Source organism: Ursus americanus, chromosome X (genome assembly GCF_024610735.1).
Source record: "Ursus americanus isolate L20-20 chromosome X, mUrsAme1.1.p, whole genome shotgun sequence".
In the NCBI taxonomy this organism is placed as follows: domain Eukaryota; kingdom Metazoa; phylum Chordata; class Mammalia; order Carnivora; family Ursidae; genus Ursus; species Ursus americanus.
In genome coordinates this window covers 102,953,026-102,966,218 of record NC_142164.1, presented here as the reverse complement: position 1 = coordinate 102,966,218, position 13,193 = coordinate 102,953,026, and the positions used below count along the sequence as shown (strand labels likewise).

Genomic DNA, 13,193 nt, shown 5'->3' with positions numbered 1-13,193 from the left:
TGACCTGGAGCAAGACAGGGTGAGTGCAAAGATGATGTGCAATGGCCCCAGCCCTCAGAGTGCACCTCATTAGGTCCCTAGATCTGTGCCAAACCGAAAGTCTTGCTTAGGCCCCAGCTCCTGGACAAATGAATAGGCCTCTTTCATAGAAAGGCTGGGGGTGAATCTCAGCCTACTGTCTGGGCAGTGCCCTGGGGGTGGTGGCTAGCCACCAGAGGTAGGACACCGAGGAGCATCCCTCAGGTGGCAGCCCCAAAGACCAGGACACCAGACACATGTACAACCCCCTCCCAGGAGCTACTGGTGCTCTTCTGGGTGGAAGACAGAGTGTGAAGGTAGCACCGGCCCTCCGAGGTCTCGGAGAGGCTTACGGTCAGCCCTTAGACGGGTGTTTAATTAGAAGCCTGCCCCTCCAGCCACAGCTAAAAGTTTTATTTCACAGAAAGATGGGTCTCTAACCTCTTGCTAGGCCCTGGGGGTGGTAGACGGTTGAGAATGCTTTCTCAGTTGGTTAGTCTTAAGGGACCCTGGAGGGGAGGTTGCACTGGCTACCAGATCCAGGAGATCTCGAGGTGTCCTCTCGGTGGCTACAAGATGGGGGTACCAAAGGATGGTACAAGCTCCTTTCTGGGAAATGCCAGTAAGCTGGAGTGAGTTAAAGGGAAAGTGAAAGTTGACCTCCACCAGCCTCTGTACCTAGAGACTAACCCAGCAGGCTCCTAAGCTGTGTGTTAATTGAGATGCCTGCCTCTCAGGCCAATGATTTAAGATAAGCAAATAAAATCCTTTCACAAAGGGATATTATTCAGCTTTAAAGAGGAATGAAATTCTGACACATGCTACAACATTGGTTCAACCTTGAAGACATTATGTTAAATGAAATTAGCCAGATAAAAGGACACACACTGTATGACCCCACTAGAGTCGTCAAGCTCATAGAGACAAAGAAGGGGGATTCCCAGGGATTGGGGGGACCAGATTATATAAGTACAGAGTTGCAATAGGCATGATGCAAAAGTTCTGGAAATGGATAGTGGTGATGGTTGCACAACTATGAATGTATTTAATGCCACTGAATGGTACATTTAAAATGGTTAAAATGCTAATTTTTTTATCACAGTTTGAAAAAATTAGTAGTGGACCTCACATGTAAATCTGTTCTTTCTGAAAAACTAACACATCATCAAGGTTTTTAAAAAAGATATCTCCTATATTAGATGCAAATGCCTGTTTGGTTTGCATACGGATCAATCTGACTAATTGGATTGGGGCCGAGGGTATTTGTGGTCTGGGGTGAACTAAAAACTTGGACCTGACCTAAGGTTATTCTCTCTTGGTGCTCCAGGAAAAGGTCTATGTTCATGTTGTAAAACAGAATAGATGCCTTTTCATTTCAAGCAGGAAACGGGTCTATGGTTCAAAGTCAATTAAGGACTACGGTGGCAGATCATTCAAAATGATACCGACTGTTTTTAAAATGTAGCCTATGTGGCTAGGGCACAATGTTTAAATGGAATGTGTCTGACACTTGCAAGAGAAATAACCAGGTTTCACTAGGAAGGCCCTACCCCAAAAGCGGACCCCAAAAGCTGATTCAGCACCCCCTGATCCTGGCTCCATGCACCTGAAGCCCTTGGAAATGAACAACATTGCCTCCAACATGGGAACAGAGCTTCAGAATTCAGCTCCTTTAAAGCTCCTCCCTTGAGGATAGTCTGGAGGCTATGTCTCTGAAAGACAAGAGGGACTACCAAGTCTCTGTGGGGAAGGCTTCCCTTGGCAGCTGTGGTTGGGTTACAGGCTGTCTTCTGAGTGTGAGTCAAGACTAGTTACAAGAATCAAGCAAAAAAAAAATGGATCAAGAAGTTAAATAAGCAGAGCTGTAGGTGGGAAGATTGAAAAATAACCTTTTGAGCTCTGCTAATCCCCCATCAAACTGAATAAATGGGAATACGTCCTCTGTTTTAGCAGCGATGCCCCCCCAGGCCCCACCTTCTGAATTTATTCACATCTTTGTGTGGTATCTTCCCACAATATACTCCAATTGTCTGTGTGACCACTACAATATGGCATAAAGGGACTGTCACTTCAGATATTAGTCTTAAAAGATGATAGCTTTTCTCTTGAATACTCTATCACTCACTCGGGGGAAGCCATCTTCTCTGTTATGAAGACACGCGGGCAGCCTGTGCAAAGGCCCACGCAGGGGGGAACTGAGGTACCTTGTTCCCAGTCACAAGATGCTGAAGAGGATCCCCCAGCTGAAGTCCCGACTACAACATCATGACGGACCCTAAATGATAACCACCCAGCTAAGCTGCTTCCTGACTTGCAGAAACTGTGAAATAATATTTGTTGTTTTTAAGTCACTAATTTGGGGGCGAATTTGTTACTCACCAATAAATAATATCCCCAGGGACGCCATGATTTCTGCTTGCTTAAGAGGAAGGCTGACACTCCCTCTCCTGAGTCTAGATGAGCAGGCCTGAAGCAGCATTTTGGCAATGGGCTTTGTCACAGAGCCTTAGAGCAGTTTTGGTACATCTGTTTCTCCACCATGCCATACCCTGACCTGAGGGGGGGGTGAAGAAAAGTGATTGCCTCCCAGGGACCGTCCTATGGTGGGTGATACAATGCTGGTCAGGAGAAAGAGGCTTGGCCCCAGGCTCCATTCCAGTACCTCCAAACGCCTGGGACCGTAGAAAACTTTCATCGTTCTCTTAGGCCTTTGTTACTTTATCTAGAACACAGCTACTCCTTTTGTTGTGTGGTTAAAATGGGTAGAGTAGATATAAAAAGGCTTTTGGAAAAGGTTTGACCTGCTATACAACTTCTAAACTGTAACAACATGGTCATCTCCAGCACTTCGCACTCTGCTGGAATGGAAGGGTTTGGGTTTGGGTCACACTTCTTCCTATCAGGCGTCAGGTCCCTTGGGGAAGAATGTAAGACTCTACTGTAAGGAGCAGACGCAAATACTTCCGTGTCCAGGGGCAGCGGGAAGGTCAGGTCGGAGTGGTGTGCAGATGGCAAACTAGAGTTCATGCCCTCCTGGGAAGAAATTTTAGAATGCTGTGGAAGGCCCAGCAAACCTATTCTGCCAACTGAATTTGATCCAAACCCCAAGTTGTACCAAGTCCTGTACCAAGCACCATAAGCAATAAAAGGCTAAGGGTATATATCTATACAAACCTATATTTAGGATAGTGATATCAATATAGATCTAAATACAGAGGATTAAACCTCATCACCGCAGATGCCAGAAGGTTCTGTGAACAGGTCTCTCTCACGCACCCATGCGTCTGTTCAATCCAGACACATTTATGGAAAACCCACTATAAAAAGCGACATACAGAGCTGCACACCAGTTCTGTCGTACGAAGTTTTGTACTTTAAATCCTTCTATTTTGTACTTCTCCAAATTGGGGTTATTTGTAACAGTACTGTATTTGCAGGTAATGCAGATCCTCTATTTTAAGAAATGAGTTCTAGTCCCAAATCCACAAATAAAGAATTATTATAATAATAGCATATTCATGAAAAGCAAATTACTTATCTTGGCGTTTAACATCCTTGTAACTATTCCTGTACTTTTAATGTCAACAGAAAAAAAGCAATGTCTAAGTCTGGCTGATATGGTAAATTAATGTTAATAACAGTTTTGACACTAATAGCAAGTTTTAAAAAGAAAAACCTCCAGACTCGAAGCTGGGTTTCATTTCTTAAAAATCACCGCAGCTAGCTGTCACCAGACTCCTCTAGAACAATTCCAGCTACTATTTCACCTTCACTGGGAGCCTGAAAGAACGAAAATCTATAAAGTTTCTATGAAATTCTATTCCTTTCCTGCCTATGTTCGCTCCAAGTGGAGAAAACATCCACCCCCTTGAGTTAACGATACCAGAGACATATTTCTCCGCAGAGACACATTTCTGAATCCCTATAAGGAAGTGAATACCCACATGGTTTCTTTTAAAAAACCACTAGCTGTCTGTCCTGCCCCTGAACATAGGTTGTGAAAATGTGAGCTATTAAAGTACACATTAAACTAACGGGAAATGCTACACTTCACGTCCTAGATGCCATGGAATCCCAGAGACCAGGTTCTGCACCTTCTTTTCACGTTCTTCCTAGCACTGTGCGTATACAAAAAGGCCCATGAATTAAACTGATTTGAGCCAAAAACTTGAACAGGCCCATGGAGAATGAAAAGGAACCCAGCACTTGGCTCCTCCAGTATCGCTAGCTCTTTCTAGAAGTCATTGAAAGCTCAAGCAGCCCCTTGCAAACCCTCTACCCCTCTCAGACTCAGCCAATAGGACCTGATTGGCCTACAACACCCACCTCTATAATCATTTAGAGGCCACTAGACTTGAAGCAAAGCATCTCTTCCAACTTCTCAAACATTGTTCTTTTTCTATTACTAATTGAGTGTTTTACTTTTAGATAATCCTATAATGAACCAGCTCAAATGAGCAGAGGCAGCAGTGACAACCCATCAATAAAATAATTAAGCCAAAGTGGATTTTGTTAGAGACTTCTCATGTCATAATAGGAAATCTAGGCTACTTAAAATCAAGGAAATCAGATGGAATCGCTTCGTTTGGTTTTAAAAAGGAAGGCTAGCTTTAAATGATCTCTTTCATAGAACCCTCATTAACGCTGCTGACAATACTGGTTCTTTACTCTCGAAGTACATGCACAATAGAAATACCAAGGGAGTACGAGGTGGTTTCCAGAATTTTCTTTTCCCTTTTCATAGCTTCCACTCAAAATTGTCTGTAGAATTTAGATGAGAGCCTCTGCACTTTCTCTCTCCGTTTTAAGATGTAGATCATGGTCTCAGTCTCCTAAGACTCGCGCATTTTATCGCACCACATGTATACCATGGAAAAACGGGAAAATCAGGGCATGACAGGCACAGATACAGGACAAAATCCTACCTCTTCTCTCCCCCGCCCCACCTCTCTCTCTCTCTCACAAGTGATGGAAGAGGAAGGTACCTGACCAAAAAAGTGACCAAGGCGGCTGGGTTTCTTTTGCCCCCTTCTCCCCTGGTGGATCCAAGAGTCCATTAGCTTTATCTCATAACACAAATGCCACGACACCACTGACCCACTTGACTCCCACCCCCAAGCTTTGCCTGATTTCCAACTGAGAGACTACGATAAGCTACAAAACCAACCTCCGCAGTAACAGACATTCAACAATTACCAAATGGCTTCAAGGTCTGGACAAGAAATTGAAACAGAGGCTACAACTGGCCTTGGGTGCTATAGGGTGCCGTATTGAGGGATAAAGCGGAAACTAAATAAATGACATGACTTGAAGCCACTCAGGCATGAAGCTACTTATCGGACTGAGATAAGGGACACACTTGAGGGGCTCCACAAAAATGAAGAGAAACTGAAAATGCCCATCACTGCAGGGCCAAGTGAAATAATTACATACCCATGCACCGTCAGGCCCAAACAGCTCCAGGAAGTTGCCAATGAATTCCCTTGACTTCTCTTCCCACTTTTGAATTAGATCATGACTCTTTTCTTCCACTCTGTTGACAAATTCCTTTGATCTTTCCTCCACATTCTTGACCTTTTCCTTCATCTTGTCTACCTGGTTTTGGAAGCGGTACTTCTTCTCCTGGTCAAAAATGGAAAGAGAAAAAAAGAGATTTACCCCAGAGGGCATGAGAGAGACCAGTCATTCACACTAATGGTCATTTTATTTCAACTTGTGTTTGTTCTTAACCTGAAGAGTCAGGATGTTGCTATTTCCAAGGGCTAGATTGACGGGAAGGCACATCTCTTCTAAGAAAAGTCATTTGTCATTAGTCTACTTGGATACGTAAAGTGAAATACAAGTGATTTTAATATTCTCTTTCTTGTAAGCTTCAGAGTTGAAGTCACTTACATAAGAACCAAAAATACAAATTTGCTGTTTATTACAGGTAGCTATTGGGCAACCCCCCCCCCCAAATTCTCCTGGGATTTAGATAAAAGTATGGGTTGTCCATAGAATAGTCACTCAGAGTCTGCCCGAGTTCTCTGTTTTACTGGGACATTGTTAAAAGCAGTACTGGTTGAAATTGGCCACTGGCTGGGCCTTAAAAGCCATGTGTGACCCTATAATTTTCACTGTAATGATGTTTTCCATTAAGCTGACTGAACTGCATCCATTTCCTTGGTGATGAAGACAGCTTTCATCCTGACAGCTTCTCTGGACTGAGATTTTGTCCTTCTTATAGCCCTTATGCAGCCATGCTGTCCCTGTGTGCCCGGAAGGCCCTGTATGTTGGGCAAGTCACAGGCCACCTCTAAACCTCAGTTTCTGCCTCTGTAAAATGGGGATAATTATCATCCCTACCCCATCAAGTTGCTGTAACGATTAGGTCAGATTCTGCACGTGAAGTGCTTGGCACAAAGCCTGGCATTCAAAAGTAAGAACGCCGTGTGCGCTGGCTGTTTGATTACGATGAAGCAGCCTAAGCCTTTCATCACGCTGCCTGATGAGAGTGCTGTCAAACCACGAAAATAACAGGAGATGAAGGGTCTTCCCCTCCAGGAAGTCATGATAGATTTTCTCCTCATAGGGTAATAAGGTTTTTTCTTCACTACATGGGACTCAAGTTCCTATCTCAGAATTTTTTGAGACACCTCAAAATTGCAGAACTGGGTCAGGATTACCTGATTCAGACCTTCCAAACTTGACTCAACCTCAGGGTGGGTGTGAGCTCCATCTGTGCCGCGGCCTGGAGTGACCGGCAGCCACCTCTACTCTGCCTGAGGGACCTCGGCCAGGTCCCCTCTGAGCACAGCGTTACTTGTGTCTAAGTGCAGGGACTTGCACTGGGTGACTGGCCGCTGGCAGGTCCCTGCCTCCTCTGAGGTTCTGTGCTTCACCGACGTGCCCATCCAGCACATTCGATTTTCTCTCCGAACTGCAGCCAGCCTTGTTGCCACAGAAAGGCAGTGAACGCGTCCACGCTGACTACACGGTTCCTTGAGCTAAGTGGCTTATCTAAAGGCCGTTAGAAGAGAACGAGCAATAACTTTTGAAAATGGTTTGACATGCTTGGATGGCTGACTGGATTCAATTTCAAAGAATAGACAGTTTAATTTATTGAAATAACCAGGGCTTTATTCTCTATAAGATACCAAATAATGGTATTCTTTTCAGCCACTTGTTCTGGGGCCACTTGAACCCAACATTTTCCATTTTGTTGCCCGACTGGTGTGAAGCCACAGAGTCTGGCCTCCCGATGCTCCCTGCCTCGTGAGGACAACCAGTTAGCACTGACAGTTAACAAGCCACTCCTCATCTCGCAGGTACCGATGACTGATCTGTGTAAGCTGCTGGATAGTTATGGCTGCACATACTTGTAAGCATCTAGTTTGGTAGAAAAATCACTCTTTGAAAATCTATTGGGGGGGTGTTGAAGTTCTGTACGGATGAAGGGTTCCTGTTTTAATCAATTTTGTCACCTCCTTGGAGTCCAGGCAAATACAGTTGTCCAGACGCACTAACATCACCTCTAGCAACTGGACTGCCCTCTCAGCTTTGTAACTGCCTGTTTTGCTTGTTTTAAAGATTGTTTTAACAGTTGCTCTATTATTAAACTAACAGCAGCTCTGTGGGAACAATACGGCACAAATACAAAAGGAAGCCAACGACTTTAGGCTTTATTTAAGCATCTGTAATTTCTCTGGACAATAAAAAAAAGGCTGTTAAGGTTTCTAATGAGCATCTGTAAGGCCTTAATAAAGCGAAGATTTAAAAGTCATTGTCTCTGGGTTTCGCTTTTCATTGCCTCTGCCTTCCTTCCCTCCCTTTGAGCAGAAGACAACGCTTGCCTTTCTCGAGGCAGCTCTCCCAGACACCCTTCAGTTAAGTCTGAGAACTCTAACAGAGGGAGGCTGGAGCAAGAGGAAGGGAGGCAGCTCCTTTATAAAACAAGGAGCTCACTACCGTGTGCTTTGGTGGACTTTGGACTCTGGTTTCTCCATCTGTAAATGGGGATAACACATCACTGGGTCGTTGCACGGACTGAATTGGGACAATAAATACACTGCATCAAGAACACTGTGTGGCACTGGAATTTAAATTAAAACTTAAAAAAAAAGAACACTGCGAGGCATACAGCAAGCACTCAACGAATGGTGGCAGGGCTGGTGTGTGTGGTGGTCGTCGGGGGGGGGCACACTTACATTTATAAAGCTGACATTTAGCTCCTTGGCTGTGTACCCTCTCTGGAGGTTGCGTCGGGCATACACATCATAGTCACGGACGATCCTGGTGATGATGTCTGATGTTGAGATGCCTTCCGTTCTCTGCGTTGGAACGAACATTCCTGTTCAAAGAGTAAAGAGGAGAAAAAGTGAGATGGTCTCAGCTGCCCCGGTTTCCGTCCGAGCTCTCGTTTCCAGGACAGAGCTGCGGCCCCTGGGTGTGGGAGCGAGGCTTCTGCAGGGCGCCAGCCGGCTGCTCCGGGCCCAGCTCCCGGCACTTCCTGCCTGCCCGGCGCCCTGGCCCTGGGCCCTGGGGGCTCCTGGCATTCGTTCGGGCCACGTCTTTCCTCTCCGCCTCTGATCGCCCTTCCCTGCTCACATCGGCTGCAGCCTTCCTCCTCCTCCTGCAGGGCCCAACTTCAAGGTGGTGTCTCTAGCAAGTCTCCTGACATCACCTGACAGAAGCCACAACCTCAAGGACACAAACGTGTCTTCCGTGAACAAAAGCATTTTAAATACCTGTCTCCTTGGCAAAAGGGAACATTTGCAAAGTAGAGATCATGCCTCGACTGCCAGCCCCCAGCTCAGTGCCCTTTTCTGGCACATGGAAGGTGCTCGGTAAATGCAAATTAAGTAAGTAAGTGACTAGAGAGTCACCAGTGAGGCGGGCGAGTCCCCTGCTTCCCTAAGGAAGTCTGCGTCACATTCTACTGAGGAAAAGACGCAAAAGGTATGAGTTTGTTGTCTCTGGATTGAAGACATGCCCTTGGGCTGCTAGAAGATTTTATCTCCCTCACAGTAGTCTACTCTGGAGGGTGCCTTCACCACTCGGGACCCTTTCCTCTAGAACAGGTGGGAGTGAGTAAAGCCAAGCACAGAGGATGCCAAGTTCTCGAATTCCTTGCTGCCCTCTGAGCTGTATCTGGGTGCTCCAACGGAGGGCTATAGAGAGGCCGCAAGTGTAACTGGGGCAAGAATGTGGTTCATGCTTACACCTCCGTTGTCAACTGAAATGACCTGTTGACAATTGGGGGATTTCTACCCAGTATGATCCCGGCCAGTCAGAAATATCAGGGGTGGGATGGCGTGACAGACAGACAGGGCCTAAGGACGAGGCTGGGGTCTCAGTTTGGAGACTTGGGCAAGACTCATGCCGCAGAAGTCAGGTTACTTAACCTCAGTGTCCAAAACTGAGAAATGAGGTGACCGGACAAGATGACTTTGGGCTCATCTGTGCCACTTCCTTCCCCCTCACTCCCCAAGTCCAATCAATCTCCTTCCGCTCACCAGTCTACTTCCTAATAAGGCTCCCCGATTCACCCACTTTTTTCCATCCTCCTCCATCTAAAGCCATCTAACACCATCTAGTTCAAGGATGACAGCAAGAGCCTCAAAACCAGTCTCCGGCGATGTGGATTTTTGTTCCCTCAACCCTGTCTACACACAGCAAGAGCCACAGAGCAGTCTTTGGAAATAGAAATCAGAGGGCTGCCCAACATCTGTCCCTGGCTTTCTACGGTCCTCAGGATTTAGCTCCAAATCCATACCTCGGCTCTGTGGCCGCTTGCTTTACCCCTTCCCTGCGCTCCCTCAGGTCTCCTCTCAGACCCGCCCCCAACCTCACTGCCTAAGCCAAGCCCCCCCCCCTGCAGGGGCCCCATTCTCATTGGATCCTCCCGAGCTGTCCTGCCCAGCTCCCCCCCCACCGCGCCCTGTCCTGAGCCGCCAGGCCCCCTCCCCTCACTGCCGCCGACACACACACTCTCTCCCTGGTGAACTCTTGGTCATCCGCTGGGTTTCACCTTTGGCGTCACTTCCTCCAAGAAATCTCTCAACCCCCTGGGCTGGCTCTTCTGGCTTCTTATTCCCTCCCATGGTCACTGCTCTTTTCCTTCAAACATTCCAAAGCCTTCATAAAGCAGCTTCTCCAGCAAGGCCTTCCCCACTTGACGCTTGACGGCAAGCTACGCGAGGGAAGGCACTGCTCCTGCAGGGCTCTCCTCCGGATCTCAGCACCGGGTGACAAGCAGGCACTGTAAGGACATTTGCTGCATGACTGACTACATGACTCTTGATCTCTAAGTGCCCTTCCAAATCCAGTTCTATTTCTCTTTCCTCCATGAACTCGTCAGGCTTCTGCCCCTGCCAGCGTGGCCCACTGAGCCCTCTGACATCGGCTGCACACGCGTGGTAGCGGCCGGCTGGCGCTGCTGGTGTGTGAGACAAAGCATCCGGTTTCTAACATTCTGGGGCTCAGAGCACAGAGTGGGGTTTACCACTAGTCCAAAACTTCTAACACCTTTTGAGAATACGGACTTGAACACAGAAAGCCAAAGGGAAGGCAGAGGGTGCGAACTTCCAAACACCTGTACCGTACAGCCCCCAGCCCACCCAGCTGTGCAGGCGGCCCTGGCGGGTGGAGGGACACTCAGTGGTCCTACGTGGGGGGGCGGAGATAACATCCTCACCTTGGGAGCAGCAGGGAGCCTCCTACTGAGCACTGTGCCCCCTCTCTCAGCAGGCAGATACTTTTCCCACACCCCTGCTGCCTGGTGAAATGTGCAGAAGATTCTCCAGCTGCTAGCAGATTTCAGCAAGTCACTTAAGCACCGGTGACACGAGCTCACCCTTTCTGTGAAGCTGCAGAGTGAGGTCTTCGTGGCTGAGTGACTGAAAGTTGCGGGCGGGGACAGACTTGCTTTGGCTGGTGGGGAGGTAGGTCTCTGAAAGAGGCCAAGCCCTCTGCTGACATAATGAGGCACCCGGCTTCCTCCAAATCCTAATTAGTGCTCTGCTAAAAATATTCAGTAATGAGCATGATCAGAGAACCTTTTTTATCATGCTTTTCCGAATTGCAGTGTTTGGTTATGGAGCTATTTTAAGCGGCAGCCAAGCACATGTTAATGAAGGAACCTTTCGACAGCAGTAGGGGCCACGTTAGCAGGAGGACGAGGACCGTGGACCTGACAGTCTACCTCATTTGCGCGCCATCCTCTCATCCAGCTTTGCTGGAGGGTTTTGACATGTAGTTCTGACAAGCAAAGCAGAGTGCTGTGAAGTTTAATTCATGCCCTCGATATCTCTGTCTTCATTTAAAGTGACTTTTGACTTTCAACATAGGCCTGAATTCGAGTGGAAAGTCCTATGCGGATGCTTAGGCCGCTTCTGAGCGTCTTTGTCTCAGGATCAACACCCTGGCCTTCTCTGCCGTGGCTCTCCCTTGGTGAGGGACCAGCAGAGCAATGGACCTGTGCGGGAGAGGAGGCACACGTAGTCTTCTGCCCATGCTCCCAGGGCAAGTAGAATATCAGACTGATATTCGGTCTGAAGATGGGGACCGGGGCAGATGGAAGACGGGCACAATCCCCGTCCCCTGGGATGACTCGCCCGTAACAAAGAGAATGTGGTATTAGTGACACTCGGAGACTTCCAACGTTAGGGCCCAAGAAGCCTTGAGGCTTCTGTCAAGATCGCTAACTCTCCAAATGCCTCCCCCTGGGACGCACACCCTGGTAACGTAGCCCCGCAACATGGAGAGGCCACAGGTAGGCGCTGCAGCGTCCACCCCGCCTGAGCTCCCTGTCGAGCACCACCACCCACTGCAAGCCAGATAAAGGCACCATCTGGGCCCCCCAGCCCAAAGGGGCTTCAGATGATGGCAGCCCCAGTCAACCGCTGAGTACGACCATTTGAGAGACCCCAAGCAAAAACCACCCAGGCAAGCCCTTGCCGGAATCCTGCCCTACAAAAACACGAGCAAAATAAAGTGGCTCTTTTAAGCCAGTAACTGTGGGAGTAATTTGTTATGCAACAATAGGGCGCTGGATCGTTTTGAGTTAGGAAAATATTGGACCTGTTCCTATACCCTAAAATCAGGAAGGCAACTTTTTCTTAGCTCACTAGAGGCTACTCACCCAGAAATAAACCACCACCGAATGCATGTGTTTACTCTACAAGGTCGCTGAGAAACTGTGACCCCAGGAAACTCGGATTCGGTTCACCCTGGGTAAACCAGATACCCGGTCCAGATTCTTGCTGCTCTAAGTGAGGTCTGTGGAACCTAGGAGCCCATTTCCAATGGGGATCTCAGGTCTCATCGGACCTACTGAACCCAAATCTGCATTTAAAAAGGTCCTGCAGTATGTCTCCTAAGGCAAGGAAAACAAAAGCAAAAATAACTATTGGAACTACATCAAAATAAAAAGCTTCTGCGCGGTGAAGGAAACAACCAACAAAACAAAAAGATAACCTACTGAATGGGAGCACTTATGTGCAAATGACATATCCCCTAAGGGTTTAGCATCCAAAATACATAAAGAACTTAACTCAACACCAAAAAACAATCCAACTAAAAATGGGCAGAAGACATGAAGACAACGTCCAGATGACCAACAGACACATGAAAAGATGCTCAACATCGCTCCTCATCAGAAATGCCAAGCAACACCACGCTGAGATAGCAGCTCACCCCTTCAGAATGGATGCAATCGAAAACAGAAGTAACAGCAGGTGTGGGCGAGGATGTGGAAAAAAAGGAACCCTCGTATACTGTTGGTGGGAATACAAACTGGTACAGCCACTGTGGAAAAGACTGGAGGTTCCTCAAAAAATTAAAAATAGAATTACCATAGGATCCAGCAATAGTACTACTGGATGTTTACCCAAAGAATACAAAAACTAATTCAGAAAGATATATGCACCCCTATTGTTTATTTCGGCATTATTTACAATAGCCAAGATATAGAAACAGCCCAAGTGTCCACTGATAGATGAATGGATAAAGATGTGTATATGTACAATGGAATATTACTCAGCTAGAAAAAAGAATGAAATCTTGCCATTTGCAACAACATGAATGGATCTAGAGGGTATAATGCCAAGTGCAGTAAGTCAGAGAAAGACAAATACCATACGATTTCATTCACATATGGAATTTAAGAAAACAAATGAACAAAGAAACAAAGACAA

The 13,193-nt window shown here is 47.0% G+C and overlaps 1 protein-coding gene across 4 annotated transcripts in view; it reads right to left on the bottom strand.

Moving 5' to 3' along the window:
* The window catches only part of PCYT1B (phosphate cytidylyltransferase 1B, choline), a 127,333-nt gene that overhangs the window by 29,553 nt on the left and 84,587 nt on the right, over positions 1-13,193 (bottom strand). For all 4 annotated transcript variants that reach the window (XM_087859481.1, XM_087859480.1, XM_045787115.2 and 1 more), the window contains exons 6-7: positions 8,205-8,347; positions 5,452-5,640 (exon numbers count right to left, since the gene is read on the bottom strand). In XM_087859481.1, the coding sequence (XP_087715607.1) occupies positions 5,452-5,640; positions 8,205-8,347 (332 nt within the window). The remainder of the gene's footprint in view (positions 1-5,451; positions 5,641-8,204; positions 8,348-13,193) is intronic.